The following is a 14,797-nucleotide window of genomic DNA, read 5'->3' as shown; positions in this document are numbered from 1 at the left end:
ACCCAGTGACTTCTCTCTCTCTCTCTCTCACTCTCACTCTCACTCTCTAATGACTTCCCACCAAGCCCAGAGGAGATCACAGGAGCTGGGAATGACACCAAGAAGGTCTCTGCTTGGAGGTGGAGTGGTATCGATGCCTGTGAGAGGAATCAGCCGTGCTGCTGAGAGCCACACAGGTCTTATTTCCAGGGCTTGCACGGTACAGGACAAAATGCACTTTGAGTGTTGTTTATTGACTACACGTTGAACCTTTGACACTTGCATCAGCCTGTGGAATAAAACTTCCCATGGGACAGAAATTTATGTTTTCCATTTATTTTTCTACAAACAGCAACTTATGTTGTGCATTAGTGGAAGAGGAGTTGTTTTCAGGTACATGACAGCATTTAACAATCAAGAGAACGTCTGACACTTAGCATAGACCAGAAAATGAAGAAACATGACAGAAGCTGCAACCTAGGAGCTCTAGAAAACCCACACCCCCCCAACAACCACACCCACCCAAGATCAGAAATGAAAAGAACACAGCACTGACATCTAAAAGCAGACTGAAGCATCTATAAGCAGACTGAAGACCGAAATAATCAAGCACACTGCGTTTCGTGACCACCACAAAACAAAACACCGGAACATTCTGGAATCACACAAAGTATGCCACTGTAGACAACTTCTGTACCTCTGGAAACATATACAGAGGCTCAGGACCATCAGAGGACATCTCCACACTCCTCACACAGCACGGCTGATGGTCAGACACACCATCGGCACATCAAGCAACATGTGAGTGCACACACACATGCACATGCACGCGCACACACACACACACACACACATACACTTATGTATTGAGAAGCCTTTGGTCCTCTGTACACACCAAGGACCATATTCGGGAAACAGAGACGCTCAGATGGTCTGGATGAAGAGGGATGCGAGATGGATGGAGGTGGGCAGAGTGTGTTTTGGGGGGAGGGGCATGGCGGAAGGTGGGGCATACTGACCATCCGACTCCAAGGGAGGCGGCCAGAGGAGGTCGGAGCCGAACTCGCAGGAACGACGCAGCGAGTTGCCGTTCTCTGCTACGCCAAGCATAGTTTTCCGCTTCAACGAGAGGTGAGCGATCGGCCCTGGATGTGGGGGGGAGGAGGGAAGGAAGAGGAGGAGGAAGGGAAGAGAACCAGAAACTGACGATGAGCCATCGACCACAGGCATGGCTGTCCAGGGCCAGAGGCAGGTGTCCAGAGCACTGACTGCCACACCCCAAGCGTGGCTCCGACCCACGGAGGGTGGGGTGCTGGGGGGGCATGGTAGTGCTCTGTGGTCCACATAAATGAACTTGGTCTCCCCCATTTACAGGTCCTTGACCCTCCCAATGGAAAGAGAGCCTGTGGTCAGCGTGGCCCCAAGGTGAGCCAGATCCCTCTGACAGCGAAACGCGCACCTCAGTGTAGACCAGACACGTTAAATATATCCCGCTGTTACGGGCACTAAATGCTAACCAAGCTCTGGGAACGCTCCCAACGCCGCAAGCTCCAACATTTTCCGCTCTTGGCCGTCTGCTTTTAGATGGTGTCGCAACAAAATTGTGAGAGGAGACAAAGATAGGACAGAGACAGAGGAAGAGGAAGAAAAAAAAACCTGCCAGGGAGAACACAAAAACAAAAATAGACAGCAGGCAAAGAACGGGAAAAGAAAAACACGAAAGCGATCCAAAAAAAAAAAATCCTGGGAGAGAATCAGAGCGGAGAGAGAGAAAAAAAGAGGAAAGTAGAATGGCTGCAGGACAGAGGGAGCAGTGAGAAAGGGAGGACTCTATCTGACTAGACTTTAAACACGACCAAGGGGTGCTCTCCCACATGACACGGCTAACGGCAGAGCCGACAACCCTGTTCGGAGGCAGGTCCCTGTGGTGGGGGCTCGCCAAACCCCTGGAAGCATCTCCTCCTGTGCTGTGGTGGGTAGGGTAGGGGCGTGGGAGAGAGCAGCAGTGAAAGACCTCTCCTTTTCCGACGGCGCCTTCTGTTTACGGTTCAAATGGGCCGCCCCCTTCGAGTTAACATTGGTGCGCCGTGCTTCCGCTACGTCTGTGGGAGGGTCTCTGCCTGCCCGCACGCGTCCGGGAAGGCTTCAGCCACACGCCACTGGGTGGGCGGGGCCAGGCGGAGCGTCAGGGAGCTCAGCTGGAGGGAAAAAGCTCAGAGAGGCAAACGTGACGTCTGTAAGCGAAAGACACCGCAGCGGGTTAAAGATGCAAAACACAGGGACAGGCAAAGGCATACGGGGAGAGAGAGGGAGGGAGAGAAAGGGGGGGAAAAAAACAGGGGGGGGGGAAGGAGAGGGGGAAATGACAAGATGCTGACTGCAGACAAGACAGACAGAGGCAGCTGAGTTCAGCAGTGAGGGCGGAGGAAGTGCTAGAGCAGCAGAAGCCGGGGGGGGGGGGGGGGGGGGTGTTTAGGGGGGAAGGCTGGCAAGGTTACCTGGCTTGCCGACATGCGCCTGGGCCAGGACGTCGGCCAGGCGGCTGGCGGCACCGCTGCCGCCACTCTGCGTGGACGAGGACGAGGATGAGGTGGTGGAGCCGTGGTGCACGGCGCGGCTGATCCAGTGGTCCATGCCCACACTGCCCTGGCTGGAAGTGGGCGTGCCCTCACCTGGGCCGCCCTCCTCCTCCGAGCCCGACGACGTGTCTGTGAGGGGGGGCAGGGACGAGAGCGGGGAGAGGCCTAGTGAGAGTCACTCACACCCACTCAACGCTCAGCCCAGGACGTGGAGCGCCTAGCGCGGGTCCGAGCGGGGGGGAGGTGTTGGTGTGGGGAGGAGTTGAGACTCACCTGGAGGAGTATAGGCATCCATGGAGGTCTGCACCACCAGGGAGCGGCGCTTGGAGGGCATGGGGACGGCCACCTTCCGCTCCTTGTGCTTGGCCAGCGCCGCCTGGACGGCTTCAGTGTGCACGTCTGCGGGGAGGCAGGGACGGAGGGTTAGGCGAGCGGAGAATGGCCGCCTCGGCCTGGAGCCTGACAGCTGACACGCAGGGGCTGATGCAGGGGCCCCGACATGAGCCAAAGCACCACCCCCAGCCCTTACGCACGCGGGGCTCATTGACTCATTCCATGTGTGTTTGTGTGTGTGTGAGCGCCCGGGTTTGTGTGCACGTAAGAGCTGACAGAATAGCTGACAGTACCCTGCACCCACTGCCATGTGTATTGCCAGGAAAGTGGCACTGTTGCTCACACTGACACTGCCATGCTCTCTAATGATCCAAGCTGTTATTGGGACGACTCTACAGAAGTAGGGCGGCAAACTCCACTCTCCTGCTGACGTGCGGCGTCCAATTTAGAGCAGCAGGCGTGTACAAAAGTATAACTGAATATTACAGCTGCAACATGAGTGCATATTTCACTTTACTGATAATAATTACAAAAGAAAAAAGGTTGTAAATTTTAAGTGCATAAGCGCACATCACTGCGGTGCCTAATAGTTCAGTCTGCTCATCCGTTCAGCCTGGAAGCTGACAGGCGTAGACTATGAATCAGCACAGGGGCTGATAAATTTTGGTCGAGCAATTATTTTGGAACATTTCCGTGGCATGATGGAGGATAAACATGTCAAAAAGTCCCAGTGTTTTTCCAAGTTAAATATTTCTAAAGTTAATTGGCAGTAACAGAGCAAATTCTGGATGTAATAATTGTTTTTGTTTTCTGTTTTTGGGGCGGGGGGGGCATATACGGCACCATCCAAACCGGGTCTGTAGACCTGGGGAGTGTGTTCTCAACAGCACGCCAATCCGGCCTTATGTGAGCCAGTGGAAACTGAATGCTGGAAGGATGCTGTTCCTGGCGTGGTCTACAGTGGCCACTGAGGGGTGGGGACGGGCGGGGGTCTCCTGTCCATCAGCCACTGGGACACCCGCATTGCCAGGAGCAGCATTGGGACGGCCTTGGAATCACTCCACTCCAACCCCACAGCCATCCCAGAGCCTCTCCTGGCTTTGTGGGTTTCCCAGCTCCAGCCCAGAGACACACAAACACACAGGCCAGGTTCATCCTAGAGCCAGGCCTCACTATTTCCCTGACTATGATCTGGTCTGCACAAAAGACAGTGAGCGATACTGGCTATGGTGGTTACACAGTCAAGAACAATTGAGATAATGCAAAAAAATAGATGTTACTATATGTAAATAGACAACTCAAGTGTGTGAACATGAGATTTTTTTCTAATATGAATAATACGGTTAAAAACAAAGCCTAATTTCATTGTTTCTTTTATGAGGCTTCGTACAGTACATTTGAAAATGGCTTAAGAACAACAGATGCAGTGACAACAGTAACAAAAGCTGGTTAGTGACTCACTCGATCTTTCCAACAGGCGTACGTTTAACAATATTTGTACTTCAAAACCCCGCAAAACCATAATTATCACACCTTCACGTAAAGTAACGTAGTTAGCCTCACAATCCAAACGCTGCACCTGAGTTTTTTTCGTGGTTTGAATATCTGTGCTATTAAATAAAGCACCATCACTCTGATGAGTGGTAGAGAAGAGAAGACTGACAGACAAGCTATCGGGAGTCTGAATCAACCCGCCTGCAAAACACCTCCAGCTCCTCACAGATTAATCTCTCAGTCACACACACACACACACACACACACACACACACACACGAGCGCACGTGTGTACACCCACCCCATAATGCCAGGCAGATAAAGCACAAAGCACTTCTAGGCCATGAGATACTTCAAACAGAGATCCAATCGGCAGGTCTAGTTCGCTGACACATCAATTGCCATATTTGCTCTCCGGGAGGAGGTTAGCCGCACGCCAATCAAGGCAGACGCAGAGATAAGTGTGCCACAATGTCAACACAGAGGCTCCAAGCCAGCTTCCAGCAGAGAGCTAGGAGCAGGTCTAAGACAAAAAGGCTCCGACGATGGGAGACGATGGTGTGTTTTCTTAATGCTGTGCACTGGCAGGAACTGAACTACTATACATGTTTTGGTTCCTCAGCCCCTCGCACTACATGCTAATTTCTCTTACTTATTGACATTCATTCTGCTGTGCTGACTGTCTTGCCACAGTAATGCATGGAAACAGGCAGAAGCACATGGTAATACAAAGTAGCAGACAAGGTTGCAGTAGCACACAGTAACACATGGTAACAGGCGGAAGCACATGGTAACACATGGTAACAGGTGAGGCTGCAGCAGAGCCGTCACATGTGGCTTATACCTGATCTGTAGCGCTCGTCCCGGGTGCCGGAGGAACGTCTGCGGTGGTACCGGGAGGCGGAAGAGGGGCCCATGGGTGGTCTGCGCTCGTGTACCATGGATGCCTCCAACCCTGAAGGACAGAGAGACAGAGAGAGAATGAGAGAGAATGAAGGAGGATTATGCAACCCAGCAAGGAGCACTGCAGGCCTGCTCTTATTACCCATTCACCTCACACATCTCTGCCTTTAGCCCTCACTCACTCTCACACACACACACACACACACACACACACACGGCGTGGGGGAACGGCCCAGACGCCCGAGGTATGCACTACTTTTCCCAGCCTTTCTCCCTTCTGCACACCTGCCTTCACCATTTGCATTTCCAATTTCCTGCCACTAGTCTTTTTCTCCTCCTATTCCTTCTCCCACCCTCCCCCCTTCTCTCTTTCTCTCCAATTCTTTACCCCCCACACAAACACTCTGTCGCTCTCACGCCCTTCTCCCAGTCTTTCTCTATTGGACACTGCTGGAACTGCAGCAGGTAAACTGCTCTAAGGCACTCATCAGGGGTATTTGGAGCTTGCGTTCGCTTCGGGGTCCGGGGTGGGAGGTCACTATCCCATGCTGTTTCACTCTCTCTCTGTGCTCCTGAGCATCCGCAGAGGAGAGGTGGGGGGGGGGGGAGCTGGGGGTGGTGTCTGTGTCGTGCCCCTTCACTCCCTCACACTCTCGTGCGGTCTGGTGGACCAAACCAGGCAGGCCACAGAGAGGAGTGTCCGACAGAAGTTCAAGTGGGGAGGGCACGGTTAGAGGGTGTTGCTGTGACGAGACCCTGACGCAGCCTGGCGGCTGGAGCATCCCAGTGCCAGCCTCGCCCTGTGGCTGCTGCCCCACCCAGCTTTCCTGCTGAGGGTCATTTCCACCAATCACAGTTGATTGGGTTAATGTCTCTGTGTCATGGCAATTGGCCAAAGTGTCATGCAGAGACAGCCTCTGCCCAGTTTGGGTAAAGTGATACACTTAAAGCCCTTGGAGAACTTTAACAATACAAGATGAACACACTCAGTCCCTTTAGTGTGTGTGTGTGTGTCTGTGTGGGTAGGGGGCCGCAGACTTCGTTTGGCTTCCCCAATCAGACAAAGCGAAGAGAATCAGGCCCGTTCCACGTGTGCCGTCTTCAACGGGCTAACGTTTGATTTCCCACGTGTCCGGATCACGGCAGAGCTGGCTCAACGCTCCAGGGTGCTGCTGCCTGTCTGCACCGCGCATAGAGTCCGCAACCATGATGTCATATTTTACTCCCAACCAGACAGAGGACATGCTGGCTGCCTGTTGCTATGGTGACAAACGCTGCTCTCATCAACAATTCAGCTGCAGCATACAGTGTTCTGCTTGGGGGAAAAGGTGTGTGTGTGTGGGGGGGGGGGGGGGGGGGGGGGGGGCTCTTGAAATGTCAATTTGCTGGTTAAAAATAAAAACAGAAAGAACTTCAGAGGATGCTGAAGGGGAGGAACGTCCCTCCCACCCCCGTGCCCCAAAACATACACAAAGAGCCGTTCATCTTCAAATGGCCAGGACAGTGACACAGGCCCCTGAGATGAAATGAGCAATTACACTGCAGGGGATCTCTCCATGTTAACGGTGGGCAGGCCATTCCCTCTCCAGCCCGGCTAACAGCATTCCGCAGGACGAGGAGGCGCAGAGCAGGACGGGCACCCTCGAGAGGCTCCCTCGCAAGCCCCGTTTATCCAGAGCGACTTACAAATACCGCTATGCGTGATCCCTGGGAATAAACCCCATGTTTACTGCTGTTGCTAGCACCCTACTCTACCAGTGAAGCTCCAGGAGCCTTTCAGTTGCTCATGCGCAGAAACATAAACAGAAAAGGATCGGCTATCTAAAACTGTCAAACGACCTTTCTTTGTGGGGAGAATTTCATATTTAATGTAACGGTAAAATAAATCCTGTGAGAAGGTACAGGCGATTACAATAGGTCAAAACCCTGTTAAGGGAAGAGTGGGCAAGGGTCCGATCAGCCTTTACGACGCCCTCATGTCAAGCTTATGAAGAAGTCCGAACTTAAGCCCAGGCGCTCTCTCTCTTATCAGCAGGCAGCGGGCCGGGCCCACCGAGGCCCATTAGCTCCATGGCTGGGTAAGGTTATGGAATGCTCTACCCTCCTAATGAGCCTTTCAATGCAGCATGGGGGAAGCTCAGTAACTGCAGTATCGTCTGACAGAGAGGAGCAGAACCACAGAGTCCGAGTGCTGGAAATGGCCTTCGATGAGCTTGGTGGGGGTGGGAGGAGATACCCAGGAGTGACGCGGGTCACACGTACCGCTCCGCCATCAACTGCACACCAGAGCAGCCTTTTAGGCTGGAGCAGGAGGGGAGGAGCCAGCGTCTGGTGCGTGAGACGTCTCCCCCCCGTTCGGGCCTCCCTGGGCAGGCTGAAGGGCGTACACGCAGGCGGGGGGCTTACCCGGAGGCTGCGGCAGGTATGCCCCGATCAGCTTCGCCCTCTTCTTCTCATAGCCTTTCTGTGTTATGTCACCTGCAAAGGGAGAGAGAGGGGAAATCATGAGGGCGAAAGGCATTTCGGCTTGGTTTTACAATTGGTTTTATTGCGATTGAAGCCACAGCAGTAAGGGGCAAAAACCCATCTTCCCTACTCCACCTCCATAAACAGCAGTGCTTCGAAAGCTCTGCAGTTTCCCCTTTTCTCAGGTGTAAGACGCAAAGCTCAGTTTGGCAGCTAATTATCAATGCTGCCATGGCCTGGATCAGACCCGCTCCAGCAGGGATGTCCCAAAAAACGTGCAGCACTAAACAGGCACTGGAGGCAGACAGACTGCGTACTGGGCCACTCAGCGAATGGCGCCGTTCGGCACGTCTGGCAATGGAATGCTGCGTACCCTGTAATGAATAACGCAGCAGGGGTTTTCAGTCTCGCTAGGCATCAGCCAAGAGGGCCTTCTTTAAATCAGGAGAGGATCTGGTGCAGAACAAGCAGGGTGGAGAACATCGGCGGAGCTGCCAACGGCAGCACCAGTCACTGCCTTAAACGAGATTACAAAGGAGACCAAGGACCCTCCCTCACCGCCGCCAGCACCGCCAGCACCGGCAACACGTGCGAGAGTGTGAGAGTGCGAGTGAGAGGGCCCTTGGTTCTGGGCCCTTCTCTGCTCTCCCCTTCCTCCGAACCCCCTCATGTTTCCAGCATCATGGAACAGGATGAGGATGAGAACAGAGGGTATAAGGTGCCAGGGAGCGAAGACGAAAGCGCACAGGATGAATGTAAAAAAATTAATTAATTTTAAAAAAATGTAATAACATTTTTTTTATTTAATTAAAAAAAAAACCAACAACAAAAAAAAAACAGACTGGATGATTCATATCCTCACACCCACACGCTGCCAATCAACAGGCCCTCACTTACGTGGTGTCTCCCGCTCAGCCCTGCCAGCCTTCCTGCTCGACCCCGCCCCCTCGATCAGTCTGTCGGCCTGTCTCTCTCTCCCCCGCCCGCCTGCTCCCTCCCTTCCACTGACAGTCTGTCTCGCTGAGTTTCTCTCCTCTGCTTCACTCTTCCTTGCAAGTTTTGACACCTCTGTAGCAGCAGTTGACATGTGAAGCGTGCCCCATTATAAAGGGAGAGGCAAACAGCAACACTGTGTTGCAGTAAATGTGCTGGAGTTGAGGGGTGACCGCATTCCAGTTTAGAAATTTAAAAAAAAAAAAAAAGCTCCTCTCTCATAGCTTCCTAAATACTGGGTAGTGGTCCCAGATGAACGCTCCCACTTGGACATGCTTCAAACACACAGATCCATGGGAACACACACACGTGTTCTACACTATGCCATGTGACATACCCCCGTCCCACTTGCATGCATGCTTCCAGCAGACCCTCTCCTTCCCGTTGCAGGTTGCTTCACCTGCCACAGATGTCACGCCAACATGGAACAGACGTGCAGATTTGGCCCATGCAGCACATGCACAAAACGCTACCGTGACGAGGCCTATTTTGAGAGATCACTGTTTTTCTTGCTGCACCCTAAAAGACAGCGTGTGTAAAGTGTCACTGGAGGGAGGACTTCAGTTTCTGATACACTGTCAGCTTCAGCACGTGGTGCATACTGCAGGCCTTGATAAATCTATTGCCAAGAGGACACTTTTAATTAAAGTTCCAAAAGGTCAAGCTCTAGGCCAGAAAACTTCCTATGACTCCTGGGCCTTTGCGATTGGTGCCGAGTGCTGAGATGCAGAGTAACAAAGGCCCCCAAGTTGTGGGCCTCAGTACACATCTGTGGCAACAGGAAGGGTACGATGTTCTCCATGCTACTTCACGTCTCCACTGACGGGTTTAAGAGAGGTCAGGCTCCCCAGGTACTCCGGTAGTCATGATAGCACGCTGCTATAAAAACCCAAGCCATGCTTAGCAGCAGGCAGGGACAGCTTGTCTTCCAAAGACATGCCAAAGTAATGCCTGTTTCATTTAGCTAAAAGCCCAGTAATCAATGTAGCAGCCAAAGCCTACATGTAAACTGCAGGAGTTAGCTACATGGCTCATTTTTATTACTTGTTTACCAGATTATTTATTAACCTACTAAGAACAGGTGCTTGGGAAACTCAAGACACAGAGGCACCTAATTAGGTCTAATGGCATTCTGTGAATGATGATGTAAGTATCCAGTTGTCCTTAGCTAGCCTTAAGGTGGGCGAAATCATGGCTGTACTTAACATGCACCACTATTAATTGTATATAAATAGAAATATCAGTTTTGACTTTGGCAGTTCCAGATATAAACAGGCTAAAATTAATACAGTTCATTTAGTAGAATGGAGGCTGCACTACAATCAGTTCAACATGCGTTTCTAGCTACAGATGACAGTAAACGTCAAACGCGTGAGCCAAGTAAAAACTCCATAATGCGTGCACTGAATGAGCACATTCAGATAATGGTGAGTGATGCTGCTTTACTGTGTGGACAAATCAGAAAACGTTCACACAACCAAACAATGCTGTTCCTCAAAGTGCATCACAACTCCTGAAATTGATATTCCTGCCTAATAAAGTCACCCACAATAAATAACCACAAATATTAAAGGAAATGTACCAAAAACACATACTGCCATAGCTACATAATATAGACTCTACAATGTACAGCTATATTAGAGGACATCTGCAGAATAAGCTAATTCTGGAGATTCATTCTTGATTACCGCCTCCCTGTAAACACATCTGGCTGCCTGGGCCAGATTTACGAGCCTGTAGCAAACACAGCATGAGTAATAGCAAACACCAGAGTAACCCACGTCGCAGTGCTGGACTGGGGAGTGGCTGGGGGAGTCTGTGAGGCCGCAGGGCCCCATGCCGGATCCTCTCTCTGGAGTGCTCGCCCCTCCGCTGCTCACTGTTATGTCTGTTGGGGGGGGGGGGATCAAATTACAGTTCATGTGTGTCTGCGGGAGCTTAGATCTGGATAGCGCTACAATGTGAAATCAATACAAAGGGCTTCACCTCTTCAAGGGGACAAAAAAGAAAAGCCAGCACAAATGAGCTACTACTTCAGAACCTTGATAACTGCTACTGAATGGCGAGCCCAAGTGAGTGAACAGGAATGGTGCACTGTTTTCATTTCTTCATTTATCTCTTCTTCTTTCCGCCTTTCTCTTTCTTTTTGTTCGGTCTCTTGCTCACTGTTCCACGTGTTTTTAATATTATCTGCCACAGGTACTAAGGCCCATGGGGGTGGGGGGGTCACTCCTCTGAGGTCACTCCTCTGGCCCAACCCAGCATAAGCATACATCACAAAGGCCCACTGTGGAAAGAATCCACATAGCTTGGAAAAAAAAACAACTCATGGTAATTTACCCAAGGGGACTGATTATCAGAGAGAATATTTACAAGCCAGCACATGGCCAGGAATAGGGACGGGACAATGAGGAGCCGGCGCAGGATCAGAGAATGCCCTTTATCGGTGCCAGAACCGTGAGGGAGAAGACACCTAGCAGAGCGAGCCCGCTCTGAAGGCCACACGCCAAACACACGTGATGATGCGATGTCACTGGTTTCCTGTTTGGAAGGAGCTCCCTGGTGGGTTGAGGCAGACCTGGGAGTTTAAGGTTCAGATGAGAGAGGACGTCAGGGCAACAAGGGAAGCCTGTCTCCTAATGGAGAGCGTTCACTGAATGTACAGCATGTGAATTAAGTTAGAAATGGTGTAGAGTAACTTTACTATCAAAGCTCCAATTTGGCAGACAATTGTACATTCCTCAACGCCTACAGGAGAAACGCGCGCCTCGAAAATGAGATCGTTCATCATACTTACAGATTCGCATATGCACAGATACACGAACCTGACTTATCTGTAACAAAGCTGAACACAGAGCTTGTTACACGAGAAAAAATTGCAAAACATAGCGACGCGGGACTAATTGCATTAACGGTTAAATCTTTGTTAAAGAGAAAAACCCAGTAGTCAACATGTTTTTCCTCTCTCGTCCCTCCCTCTTGGGAAGTATGACCGCATAAATGCTGGACAATTCGATTGGACTAGTGTATAAAATAAGTAATGTAAAGACCTAGAAATGGCGCGACGCTTTTTCGTCAGTTCAATGGAAAAGGTGTTCGTCACTGCGCGGCGGTGAAAGCTTTGGAAGGAGTAGCGCATTAAGCGATAGCGCTGGAAGCCGACGCTTCACTCCGACTGAAATCTTCTGTCCCCACAGACCGCTGTGCTCGTGACCTCTGTGTAGCGCGCTGGGTGATAAAACCCCGCGAGCTTTTGGACCGGGCGCGCGTGAGGCGTCGATATCAACAAGCAAGCGCATAAAAAAAAAATAAAACAAACAAACAAAAACTGCCGGAGATATCACTAAGTGCCACGCGCCGACGGGAAGGGAACGGCACGGGCAGTTTCAATTCCAGCCGTCCTTATCTGATCAGATATATCAGGCCTTGTTTTTGTTTTGTTTTTTACTATCCACTGGCCGGTAAACAAGAGAAATATCATACCAACAGGGAAAAAGAGAAAAGATTCTTGACAAAATTATGGTGCTAATTAAATAATATTTTCTTATATTTGTCATAACAATAAGCATCATGGCAGGAGAGAACACTTTCAGTCAAGGGTGAGCAGGTAACTATGGTGATAGAGAGGGAGGGAGGGAGGGAGGGAGAGAGAGAGAGAGAGAGAGAGATGACAGCAGGAGAAAAATCCTCTGTAATAGGCAGTGATTGTTGAAATTCTGAGAGGTCCTACTGGATGAAGTACTCACTCTAGGAGCACAGCTGTATTTGAGTGAATGGTCCTCACTGTCAACACATGGAAGTGTACAAGCATGTAGAGTTTTCCATCATGAATCCCCACTGCCTGTATGGCTATATCATTACACAGGCTCTCCAGACTCATGTAGTGTGCCTCTTCAGGGCCAGATCAGAGTCATTAAACAATATTAAACAGGCCTATCATTTAAATCCTTAATTTCTATGTGTCCTGATTAAATGAGATTTGGATTAATTAGTCCAAAATTTGCAACAACTAAGTTACAACATCCATCAGTTGCCACATATGCCACAGATATGGGACTTCTCAGTATTCTAGAACAGACATTCACAGCATGGGTTCAAAGTGAGACTTGTTTGAGATGAAGTCTCATTCAATCTTAAACAGAGATAGAGCAGGATTAGCTGGCTGGTTAAACCAAAATAACACTCACATGTTACACTCACACCCACAGACACAAAGACACAGACACACACAAACAGGAAGTGGGGAAAATAGAAAGGAGGGTGAACTGGCACTCTCAGTGAACTGGCAATTTGCTCAGCAGCAGAGCCCTGCCTCAGCTCAGCCTACCCAGACACCAAGGCTGATACCCAGGCACTGAGATTGATACCCAGGCACCGAGGCTGATACCCGGGCACCGAGGCTGATACCCAGGCACTGAGGCTGCTCTTGGTAAACAAAGCTCACTCCCCAAAGGCACTGCAGTGCCTGGAAATAAAACAGTGTATAAAAGGTCAGTGGAAGTAAGCAGGCCCATTTCAATTAAAATAGCCCAAAATCCACTGCTTTCTTAATTAGAAAATTAATGTGTGTTACACTTGCAGGCAGAGCCTTTTCTTTAAACATATCAAGAGCCCCCAAATGTTAACATCTAGGCTCTTCAAAAAAGGCCAGACCAGAGCTCTTTGTATTGCTTACAATGTGGAGTAAGAAGTGTTCAGCTCACAGCTGCTCACCCTGCGTGGGCTAATGAAGTCATCTGTAAGTGCTTTAAAGCAACTCTAAAATCTGGCTTTATGGAGCAGTGGGTGGCTTCTGCGTCGTGCCATGGGCTCACTGGGCTGTAACGATCCAGCTGGACTGCAAGACTATGGACTAGGACTAGAACGGTGATGGTAGTCTCGCTTTGACACACTCTAGGGAAAGTCTGGTGCTTTTCGCCACTTCAACGCAGTCAAAAAAAGTCAATTAGACTGACATGCAAAACGACCAATCACGAGCCTTCTATTTTGGCCTGATATACAGAAGGAGGGAATCTTGAAAATGGAGTCACGACAAAGAGTCCCCCAGGAAACGCTGATTGCCAGCCCAATAAGGCATTCAACGGTAAATGTCTGGAGCACTTCTCTTCACTTTTTAGTGTCCACAAGTAATCTAAAATGGTACGAAGCTAAATTGCCCAGATGCAACGTCAACTGTCAATCTCTTAATTTTTCCCTGCGTAATAACTGACAGAAGGGGACACATAACCAACAAATGACTCGGAAACCCTGGTGACTATACCCAGAGAGCTGACCATGCTTGAAATATAAGGCTTTTAGCCTGTCGGAAAACAAGCAATGATGTCTCTCTTACTTATTACTAACCGCTTTAAGCTAAACTCTTGAATTGCTTTTAATGAGATGCCATAGAAAGCTTCATTTTAACTCAACTGTGAGAACAACAAAACTTCACGTCAGACCATGCACGCAAGTTGGCAGAATCCTGACAGTGTGGCCATGTTAATGCACTATAGATACCAGTCTCTCCGTCTACACGTGGGCAGCGCGTCTGTGCCTGAATCTCAGACCAGGGCAGTGACGACCCAGACTCCAGGCGCCCCCATCCCTGCAGGACTCACTGGAAGTGCAAGGGAATAGTACACTCGATACATCGGAAAGCCAAGAATAATACCTGCAAGTGATGATCGGCCATTAAAAATGTTAAATGAGTGAGTTTTACTTGAGTGGTTTATAGTGAGCTACTGCTTTTATTCTAGGTTGAGTAGATTCTTTGAAGTTTTCTTAAATGTACTTGGTCTTTAGCCAGTTCCAAGCACTTCTGTTTCAGCTCTGAAGTTTTTCAAAACTTGTTTGGTGGGTTCGCCCCCTCTGTATGTGACATGGGAGAGTGGGTGCATGGGAAAAGAAGCGAGAGTGCCATCTCACCCATCCTGACCTCGCACCACAACTTTTGCTTGTCAAACAGACTGGTTGTGATTTAAGGCAGACATCCCTTTTGGTTAAGGGGCATCGCTGGTCCCTAACAAACCCAACACGTCCAAGAGAGGCCTTTGGAGAGACCCCCAAAGGGG

At 50.1% G+C, this 14,797-nt stretch overlaps 1 protein-coding gene across 12 annotated transcripts in view; it reads right to left on the bottom strand.

The window, feature by feature from the left end:
* The window catches only part of dip2ca (DIP2 acetate--CoA ligase C (putative) a), a 65,873-nt gene that overhangs the window by 26,867 nt on the left and 24,209 nt on the right, over nt 1-14,797 (bottom strand). For 5 of the 12 annotated variants that reach the window (XM_035525982.2, XM_035525984.2, XM_035525983.2 and 2 more), the window contains exons 2-6: nt 7,695-7,766; nt 5,230-5,340; nt 2,832-2,957; nt 2,478-2,723; nt 999-1,124 (exon numbers count right to left, since the gene is read on the bottom strand). In XM_035525982.2, coding sequence (XP_035381875.1) covers nt 999-1,124; nt 2,478-2,723; nt 2,832-2,957; nt 5,230-5,340; nt 7,695-7,766 — 681 coding nt within the window. Of the gene's footprint in view, nt 1-998; nt 1,125-2,477; nt 2,724-2,831; nt 2,958-5,229; nt 5,341-7,550; nt 7,669-7,694; nt 7,767-14,797 lie in introns of those variants that run through there. The other 7 variants (XM_035525985.2, XM_035525987.2, XM_035525988.2 and 4 more) reach the window with 4 other exon arrangements.

Source organism: Electrophorus electricus, chromosome 1 (genome assembly GCF_041902795.1).
Source record: "Electrophorus electricus isolate QZ-2024a chromosome 1, ASM4190279v1, whole genome shotgun sequence".
NCBI lineage: Eukaryota > Metazoa > Chordata > Actinopteri > Gymnotiformes > Gymnotidae > Electrophorus > Electrophorus electricus.
Note: the sequence above shows the minus strand (reverse complement) of the source record. Positions and strands in the feature narration are given on the sequence as shown.